The sequence below is a fragment of the Xyrauchen texanus genome, chromosome 6 (genome assembly GCF_025860055.1).
Source record: "Xyrauchen texanus isolate HMW12.3.18 chromosome 6, RBS_HiC_50CHRs, whole genome shotgun sequence".
NCBI classification, from domain to species: domain Eukaryota; kingdom Metazoa; phylum Chordata; class Actinopteri; order Cypriniformes; family Catostomidae; genus Xyrauchen; species Xyrauchen texanus.
In genome coordinates, this window is record NC_068281.1 from 15,854,718 (window position 1) to 15,865,541 (window position 10,824).

Below are 10,824 nucleotides of genomic sequence, written 5' to 3' on the forward strand. Positions count from 1 at the left end.
AATGGCTTGTTTCTGGGTGATATCAAGAGAAGACAGCAGCATCAAACAGAAAGCAGGAAGTTCCATAATTACTTCATTTCCGAAAGGCTCACAGTAACACAGAGCAGCAGCTCAGAGTACAGTGCATCAATACAGAATTTACCAGAAGAAATAGACATGGAAAGACAACTGCTTCTGATTTTAATCATGATTTTAGGTTAAAAAAAAAAAAAAAACCTACACACTCACACATATATATAATTATTATTATTTTTATTTGATTCTAGTGCTGTACAAAAACATCCAAGGGAAAAATATATTTTGTGCAACTTGACTCACTATAATTCTTGCTTCTTTTAGGTGTGATGACTGCAGACCAGATTGGTCCAAATAAAGAAACATTAATTACACAGAATGAAGAAGAAACTGTGACACTGAGATGCTCATATGACACAAGCAGCAGTTATGTTTATCTTTACTGGTACAGGCAATATCCAGATAAAGAACTTCAGTATTTAATATGGAAACCTGCACGATCAAGCGGTGGAGGTGGGACCCCCTCTGATCCTCGTTTTCAGTCTACTACATCACAAACATCCACTGAATTCTCTATTAATGGTGTGACTCTGTCAGATTCAGCTCTTTATTACTGTGCTCTAAGAGTAGCAGCCCAGTGATACAATGTCTATGTAAAGCTGTACAAAAACTGAAATTCATTTTCACTTTGATCTCAATCCACATCAAACCCACAATCTACAATACGCACTGTATGATTATAATTGTAACAACACCTGTGTGTGGTTACGTATTAATTAATAACTCAAGTTATGGCAATACTGGTAAAGGTGAAAATCTAAAATAAAAACTAAAATTGTATATTTATTTATTAATTAACTTAATACAAAGTGCAGTAAACATAAACAGCTGTAAATCAATATTTGGTGTGACCATCCTATGCTTTTAAAACAGCACCGATTCTCATAGATACACTTTCACAAATCTTTTCAAGGTTGTTGGCAGACAGGTTGTTCCCAGAATCTTGGAAAACTTGCCACAGTTCTATGAATTTAGGCTGCCTCAGTTGCTTCTGTCTCTTCGTGTAATCCCAGACTGACCCAATAATGTTGAGATCCGGGCTCTGTGGGGCCCACACCATCTGTTGCAGGACTATTTGTTCTAATTCTATTCTATTCAATTTTCAAAAGGAATGTTTGGAAATATAAAACTGATATTTTCTATTGACACACTAAATCAGAAGATATAAAATAACTGTCATGTATTTTGAGTTGCTTAGTGGCCATTAGAGGCAGTGCCTACATATGTCGGGGCACTTTTTATTATTAACATATATAAACTTATTTTATGTTTTATTCTGCTGCTATACCTACAGTATGGCCTTTACACTATCCTTTTCATGAAAATATGTACTGAAGCACTGCTAATATTGTTGGCTCTTTATTATCATGCATGTCTATGTAAGCACTGTGTAGTTCTAGCGGGAAGACTAGCAGCTGCACATCATCTCACCATTAGCTGGGTAATTTACAACCAATCACATGTAAGCCGTTGCTTTATAAGTCTGCTCACAATCAAATTGCTGTTTCAATGTGCTAACACGGCAACCTCCACCACCCCACCACCACCAGTTGAGTCCCTACATGGGGGTTGGCTCCTCGCCCCTGCCTCCTATCTCCGGCATGATGACGGTTCCTAGTACAAATTTTTCAGACCACCATACGCCAAAGAGAGACTTTACTTTTCAGTTTTATATTATCAAATAAATATCATCTTAAATTTCACTCAAGTATGCAAGTCTTCCTGAAAAAAAGCATCTGCTAAATGAATAAATGTAAATATAAATGGTATTTCCTGCAAAATATTAAGCATTGCTGCAAAAGATTTCCTATATGGCACAGCATAAACTAACAAACAAATAAATAAATAAAAGATAGAAATATGACACTTGAGAATGCAAAGATAGCAGCATCTCATATAAAACAGGAAGTTCCATCGTGGCTTTATATTTGAACTGCAGAGACTCACAGTAACACAGAGCTACAGCTCAGAACACAGACAGCATCAACACAGAACTAATCTGAATGAGTAAACATGGAAAGATACCTGCTTCTGATTTTAATTGTGACTCCAGGTAAAATGTCACACTTTTTCATTCCAGTGGTGCGCAAAAAGTGAATGAGGTAATTATGTGCAACTTGATCTTGTTTGTTGGTTTGTTTTAGGTGTGATGACTGCAGACCAGATTGAACCAAATATAGGAACAAACATCATTAAGAAAGAAGATGATAGAGTAACACTGAGCTGCTCATATGATACTAGCAGCAATTATGTTACACTTTACTGGTACAGACAGTATCCTAACACAGAACCTCAATATTTAATTTGGAAAGAGGCTCGGTCATTGAGTGGTACTGGGACCCCCTCTGAACCTCGGTTTCAGTCGACAACATCACAAACATCCACTGAACTCATTATTAATGGTGTAACTCTGTCAGATTCAGCTCTCTACTACTGTGCTCTTTGGAACCCAGTGATACAAAGTCTATGTGAAGCTGTACAAAAACTAATATTCATTTTTCACTTTGATCTCAATCCACATCAAACCCACAATCTACAATTAAAATAATATGACAACACCTGTGTGTGGTTAGAAATGAAATGAGTTTTAGTTATAAAGGGTAATAGAAGGAAAAGTGAAAATAAAATATAATGTAAAATGGTATTCATCCCTGAAGCACAGAAGTTTATGTATCTTATGATACACTCATTTCTACGTCATTTATTAAATTAAGCAAATTTGTGATATTGACCATTTTAAGCCCTTTGTCAGATTTCTCATTTGCTTCCACTGAGGCACACAAGATGCTTTTTAAAACTTACCCAAATCACTCTGAGATAACACGAGTCATCAGGTTTTGAACAACTTTAGGAGTCCATGCAAGCTAGAGTCATTAAAGGCGAACATACCAAATACTAGAAATTCTGAAATTCATTTTCATTTTTCAACAACTTTTACTAAAATTAATATGCTGATAATCTTATTAATGTTGTCCCAAAAATGTCACCTCAGTGAAAAAAAGTTGCACTTTCTTTTTGTTTTGCAGAAATCCTGCTTCAAAAAGCAACCTCAACAATGATGTTAAGGTAGACAATTGACGTCCCCTATAGGGCGAAGTGAGAAGAATATCATCACAATACTGAATAATTACTGATGGTGAGCAGGGTTTGACTATGGGTTTGATAGAGTTTGCAACGACACCATGAAACATAGATGGTATAGTGAAGAGAACAGCAAGGAATTCTCGGACAGATTTAATGCCCGTCTTACCACAACAGACGCAATAAATACCTTTCCTCAGACAATTAAAAACCTTCATAATCAAGTCAAGTCAAGTCAAGTGTTTTTTATTGTCGTTCAACCATATACAGTTAGTACAGTACACAGCGAAACGAGACAATGTTCCTCCAGGACCATGGTGCTACATAAATCAACATAGGACAAACACAGAACCACATGAGACTACACAGACTAAATAACATTTCTACACGAAAAAGTATGGGACAGTACAATAAATTACTAAAAAGTATGAGACCAGTACACATTTGTAATCTGAGTAGTGCAAAAAGATGAGACTTTCTAAAAATGCCAAATGTAAACATAACATACTATGAAATAGTGTTCTATGGACCAGGGCCGTGCAGATACCTTTGGAGGGGCAGGTGCTCAAAGTATAAAAGGGGCACATGGAACAAGGCTTTAAATAGCGCGGTGCTCAAAATATCAATACAGTAATATATTGTGATACATTCCTTGCTGATTTGCGTATCGATACGGATGATTCTGTATTGATACGGCAGCAAATGCTGTGATGCAGTTTTGGAAAAGAAACAGAACAGAAAAGACAATTTTAAGTTGAAAAGTTAAAAAAAAATAAATTCTGTCCAGAATAATTAGAAACTGAAGTGTCTTAAGTTGTACCAACCTGATGGCTTTTTCTTCTCTGTTATACAGAATAATTAAGAACAGCCGTTATAGTAAAAACTATAGTAAACGTTATAGTAAAATCAACGTGGCCCATGTTTCGTACAGTAGAGTATAGTTTTATTTAATGCCATGTCAGCATTTGTGGCTATTTTGATGGCAAAAACTGAATTACAAAAATACAAGAGTTCCATTAATATAATAAAAACAAAAACAAAGCAAACAGAAAAAATTCAGCAATTTTATTTTACAGCAAATACAACAGATTTTTTACATTAAAGTGATACCTGTTCTGGTAAAATCTTACTAAATTCCTCGAGTGAGTATGCTGCCTTTGCTGTTGTTGTTGCTGCTGCTAATACTGGAGTTGATCTGAGAGACTGTAGACATTAAAACAACAAACATATAGGAGATATATTAGCTGATTAAACAATTGTTATGTTACCATGACAAGATGTAAAGATTGCTGAGAGTGTTTGGAACTGGCTCACTTACCTGCCAAGGCTGACTGCTCCAAGAAAATAAGAGGGAGAACAGAGGCTGCTGCACACCAAGAGCTGCAGGTAGAGAAAATAAGATACCAGATTCAAAAAAGTAAAATTATCTGAGGAAAAAAAAAAAAACATTAATGGGGGATAGGATGATGGTTGCCATGGCAGGGGTGAGAGTGAGACACAAACATCTATATAGACAGAGGTGTGTGTGCTTGTCTGTCTACAGTACACAATACTGTGATCATGATTTCAAGTTGCATTGTGACTCTGAGGATGAGTCGTTGTAGACTTTTATAACAGAAATTTACTGTTGGCCATGTCCCTAAAAATGTTAATGACATTATTGTCATTTATTGGAATGTCCTTCTCAATACTTAGGTAAAGTTGGTTTTATTTTCGCACATTCGCGTTAAAGAACTTTTTCAATTAAATAGTCAATAAAGCTATTTTTTTTTCAGATTCGAAGCATCTACATGATATTGACAACAAAGGTGGTGAACTACAACATTTTTTACAATCGATCAAAATGGGCAAGTATATTTTTAAGCATGTACTTTAGAGATGAATATTCAATGTGTGTCGTAACCAAGATAGGGACCGTCTAAAAAGTTAATATTGTTTTTCATCGTGTGCAAACAGACAACTACATTTTAGCCAACTGCAGATGTAGCCTACTGGCAAATATCTCTCACATTATGTGTTCTGATGCTATAGAATGTCCTTTAGCAACAACACCTGCATTATAATGATGGTGTTTAAAAATGTGTTTATGAAATAATAATGAATGAATCTGTACATGAACTGTAATTTGGTAACAATCAAGACTGTAGAAAGGAAAATCATGTTTAATCTCCTGAACATAGTTAATTGCTTCATTTTACAACCGTTTATATTTATTTATTTATTTGAGAAAAAAAATGAAAAATAACTGTGTAAGTGTGGTGGTAATGACATATGATTTATTTCAAAAGGTTTTGAAAAGCATCGAGACGACTGCTACAAAGCAAGTTGGATCATCTTGTCTGGACCCTACAGAACATACTACAGCCCATGTCTTGCTGTTTTATTCACCTCTGTTTTTCTGTTTTTATCTGTGATAAAGAGTGTGTAACAGTGTTCTCCAGGTGTTGAATAAAAAGAATGGCTAAACTCTATTTTATGTTTTCCTGTTGTATGACATCTGTGTTTAACATGGAACTTTAACAATAACACAATTCATGTACATTGATTGATGTTTACAGTCCAGCAGAAATATTACTGTCCGTGGTACTGAATGTCATACATTATCCTGTATTCCAGAATCCACTTCTTCAGGACTTCATAACAAAAACTTAACTTGAATCATTACAATAAGGGTGTTGCTTATTTATAACGTTGAAAATATGATTAATCTAAAGTATCTGAATTTCTTTAATCAATGAAAGAAATGTGTTGTACAAGGAACAGCAGTTATAATACATACTTTTACCTAATACATTGATCAAAGTTAATTGAGTAGAGTGATCACTAGGAACATGCTATAACCTCTGGAACATGAAAAAAGGTGAAAATAGAATAATTTCTTCAGAATAATATGATTGGCAGGTATTGGCAGTATTCAACATGTAGTAAGTCAGTCTGATCACTAGGAAAGCACTACAACCATTGGAATATAAATATAAAAAAAACACTATAGGGGAATTATAGTTCATTACATAAACATATGTAATAAACACATGTAATAATGTTTATTACATAAATATATTTGATAATTGTACAGTAAGGGAGTTATTGTCAAAATTTCACCTGTAGTAAGTCAGTCTGGTCAATAGGAAAGCACTACAGCCATTGGAACAGGAAAAAATTATTTGATAAATGTACTGTTTGGGGGGGTACAGTTGTAAGACCCAGGACCAGATAATATGATGAAAGAAGACCAGGAGTCGTGAAATTCAATCAAATAAGTACAATTTTACTGAAGAATAGTTTGCAGTTAAATTGGTAGAGCCAGCGTCAAAGTCACGAGGAGGTCGCAAGCCAACTCTACCTTACAAACAAATCTCACACAATTATACCTTTTCCAAGGACATGCATTACATAATCGTTTACTTCTGATTGGCTAAGACAACATAAAGTCTAAACAATAATACATTTTTGATAGATAAGTGGGTATATCGCCGTTAATCAGAATATTTGTCGTCCATTTCCGAGATTTAAGTCCGTGGTGACCTTCTTCCAGGGTCCGAGAATGTTTTAGGCTATATCACAAAGTTCAGAACCTGCAAAGAATATCAAAAGCACACACACACACACACAGAACACTGACAAACAACAGTTCTCTTCGAGGCTGAAGAAGGCCTGAGCTAATTATCAGAAGAGCAGCGCACCTTAACAGGCTGATAAAACATTTCACTCCAGGAAAGCTAATATGCCCCTTTACTCCACTCCCTAAAGAAATACACATGAGATGTTCACTTAATGAAAATAATGTGAAATTATGTATAAATTGACCCTCAAACTTATACAAGTCAACTAAGACAGATATATAGATGCAGATATGTGGATATTGTTGTGAAATATGCAATTAGTGTATTGTAATCATGGCTTTTGGTATATGAAGTATTTATGGGTCATAGTAAACCACAATTGTAACTAATAAAAAGTGGTTTTATAATGAAAGGTACCATAAGTAGTTGTTAAACAATTTAAGTGTTTACTGTAAAACACTTGTATTAATAATCATCGTAACCACATATTGAGAAAATAGTTTATTAAGAAAAACACCTCAACTTGTTTTATAAAGAGTTTTATTATGAAAATGGTTTATAAAGGAAAACATACCACACTGAATGTTGTAAGCATTTATTAAGCAGATGATGGTGGCAGAGTAGAGAGGAGTTGAAAATGTATTAGAAAGAGCTTTGCAAAAGAAAGGAGAAAAATGCCATCATTACCGTCTATGTGTTGCGGACGAGATACAGAAGATACAGCGATGATGGAAAGGTCCAGAAAAAGAGGACAAAGAGACAAAGAGTTTTATATGCAAAAGTCCTAAGGGGTCTTCCAGAAATAATGACAGTTCAAGATTTTATGTTTGACCAATTGGCTATAAAAGACTGAATGTATGCAGAGGGAGTTTCCAGGAGGGGATTTCTGAACATGTCAAAAAGTTGATGGACTTTAAAAAGGACTGTAAAGTAATGTCCAGCCAGAGGCAGATTCACCAAGGACGTCTCCGGTGTTAGATACCTTGCCATTGCACCTCATGAAGTTAAAAGCTTGTAAATTATTTGGTTTTGATTTACTTACATATATATATATAATATATGTATGCAATACATGAGTACAGAGTCTCTCTCGCCGCTCTCTGAATCCCAAGACAATTATCATCAAAAGGCCCCTCGCATGTGAACACAACACAAGGGCACACACTGGAATGCACCTAAAAGAAAATGAATACAGAAATGATTAGGATATTGATTGTTGAATTTTTAATAAGAATAAAGTAATCATTCAAAAGGATATATATAAAAAGGATATATATATAATTAAATTGAAGAGACCGGGGATTCTGACCCCAACCCTTCAGTACGTACAGTAAGGGAGTTATTGTCAAAATTTCACCTGTAGTAAGTCAGTATGGTCAATAGGAAAGCACTACAGCCTTTGGAACAGGAAAAAATACTTTAGGGGAATTACTGTAATTTTTTTTTATTAATATTTGTATACTGAACGTACAGTAAGGGAGGTACTGTCAAAATTCCACCTGTAGTAAGTCAGTCTGGTCAGTAGGAACATACTACAACCTTTGGAACATGAAAAAATCCCTTTGGTGAATTACTGTAAGTTTTACATAAAACATTTTTGCGTACTGTATGTACAATAGCCTACACAAAAGTACACTAAAGCAGTCTAGGTGAATATGCAGCAAATATCAAACCTGAAACTATTTTTACCCTGGTTGGGGTTTTTTTTTTAAACTTGACTACGTTCATGGTGCTGTCCACGTAGGCTATGTGGTCCTGAAGGTCCTACATGATCAAGTCTGCAACTTGGGTAAAGTTGCTTTTTATATTCGCTTCGCATATTTGCAGAGTTCCGCGTTCAAAATCTCGTGAGCTGAATATTGTTACTACACAAATAACATTGTTTTAATATTTTAATCTCCTCAAAACGAGCTTTCCTTCGGGTTTGCACTTTGCAGATGGTCCCTTCTTAGCAGCCTGCGCATAGAGATCAATGTATTTTGTTCAGTGCGAAGGAAAGATCGTTTTGAGGAAATTTATGTTGTAGCTTCTGGTGTTTTATCTGTAGTTATATGTGATAGGTGTTGTGTGTAGCAACAACGTTTAGTTCACGAGTTACTGAACGCGGAAGTCTGCAAATGTGCGAATGTGCAATATAAAACCAACTTTACCTAAGTCTTCTCAATGGCCAACAGAAGAAGGTCGACAATCTCTCCTCTTTGCAAAGGCTGCGAAGTTTGGTTTTCACAAGCTTCAGTTTTGAGAAGGAACGTTCCACAGTTGCTGTGGACACCGGAAGTGTGCCATATGTCTTCAGCAGCAGAGTCATGTTGGGGAAAACTAGATGTGCATTGTTTTCCTTGACCACTGACAGAATAGAAGACAAATTGGCTGGTGGTGGGCATGAGTATGACGTATGGAAGACCTTCAATTCTGTCTGCAATTTGTCTTCATCTTCAATATTGTAGAACTGGCACAGTTTCTTCACAGCTGGGGTGCTGCTGTTGGAATGCTAGCTGTTTTCCAGTTCTCTGGGACTGTCAGGCAATGGAAGGCATGCAATATTTCCCATTTGGAATTATCTCCTCCTTTAAAGCGTCTCTGAATAGTGGTCTTTGCTGTTGTAGAAAGAAAATATTTTTGTCATTTAAAATATAATTATATTTTAATACTGTTCTGAATTGTTTTATTTTTATAATGATAATTCAGAGAATGAGAAAATCAGTATAAGCCTTATCAGTGTTGTTGTGATAATTATTTATTATTAAATTATTATTTTAAAATAAATACTGAAATAATAATAATAATAATTTAGTCAAAAGGCATAAAAAAGACAAGACCCCTCGACGCCTGTGAGTGAAACCTTTCTCCCTCAAACAGCAAGCTAACGTAACGTTACTTCTACAGGCTACACACATCAATATACAACATATCTGCATGCTCTCTTCACGTCGTTCTTGTAAAATAATAATAAGTAAATAAATATCAAAATCACTTCACTGGGAATGAATCCCCACTTACCAGCTGCCGCGGTCGCGGTGTTGAAGATATCTTCCGGTAATTAAAAAATGCGCGTGCTGCGGGCGTGAGGAATAGTCCCGGTCAGATGAGGTTGTCGTTAGGTGAAAGGTCATCATCTGGATCATTTTATTTAAGGCTAAATTATTTATCATACATTTTACTAATATTTAGATTTGGCATAGAAAGGCATTCACAAAAGGGCCTTTAATAAATAAAAAAAATGAGAGGATTTTTTTCTTTGACAAAAGGGCACTTTGGGCACCAAGGGGCAAAGGGGCAGGTGCTCAAGCACCCAACGAAAAGCAAAAGCAAGTGGATCTGGAGATCTCCTCCGCTGCAGTAACTGACTCTGCTCTTTACTACTGTGCCCTGGTGCCCACAGTGACAGGAAACTGAACAGCACAGTGCAAAAAAGTGTCTCCGCTCACACTTTCCCTCTCCCCATGCATCGTCTCGTCTCTCCCCCAGGTTTGCAGGAGGCTGGGTGGCCCACCGGCTGACAGAATGGCCGAAGGGGCAGCGTCTCCCCTCCAGAGATGAGGTTTGAAGTTTGTCAGACAGGTGGTGCCCCTGCCTGAATTGAGCGGGGGAGGAGTGTGACTAGTAAACTTTGTTTACAGTTCAGCCGGTTCCACCTCCTCCTTGCCCATCCATGAACTGTTACAATGAGGAAATTCAAATTTAGAGGGAAATTAAAAATATAAATTGTAGTAGTATAATAGATTCTAATCATCATTTTTATTTGTATTCTAGGATGTAAATCATAAGTTAAAGCTGATTCAAACGCAAGAATTTATCCTGATTTTACATGGTTCAGCTCTATGATCCAATGGTGCAGAACCACCAATTCATACCATATCTGTTTTAGTACCAATAAACTACATGCCTATATACTGTACAGCACATGCTGTGTGGAAACACACAATTACACATGAACAATTCACAGGTGATAATGGTAATTTTCAAAGGCCTATATGGTCAAATATAGCCAAAGAACCAGATGTCAAAATTTATGAGGAAAAATGTAAATCCATGCAGTAACCCAAAGAGGACGCTGTATGCACTAAAAGCTTAAAGGAATAGTTCACCCAAATATAACAATTCT

The 10,824-nt window shown here is 35.9% G+C and overlaps 1 gene segment (V, D, J or C); it reads left to right on the plus strand.

Annotated features, from left to right (window-relative positions):
* Window positions 1–2,041: 2,041 nt before the first annotated feature.
* LOC127645121 (T cell receptor alpha variable 9-1-like) lies at window positions 2,042–10,115 on the plus strand. The segment is given in 4 exon segments: window positions 2,042–2,128; window positions 2,220–2,527; window positions 8,894–9,027; window positions 9,986–10,115. Coding segments are annotated over 4 exon segments (612 nt in total).
* The last annotated feature ends 709 nt before the right edge of the window (window positions 10,116–10,824 follow it).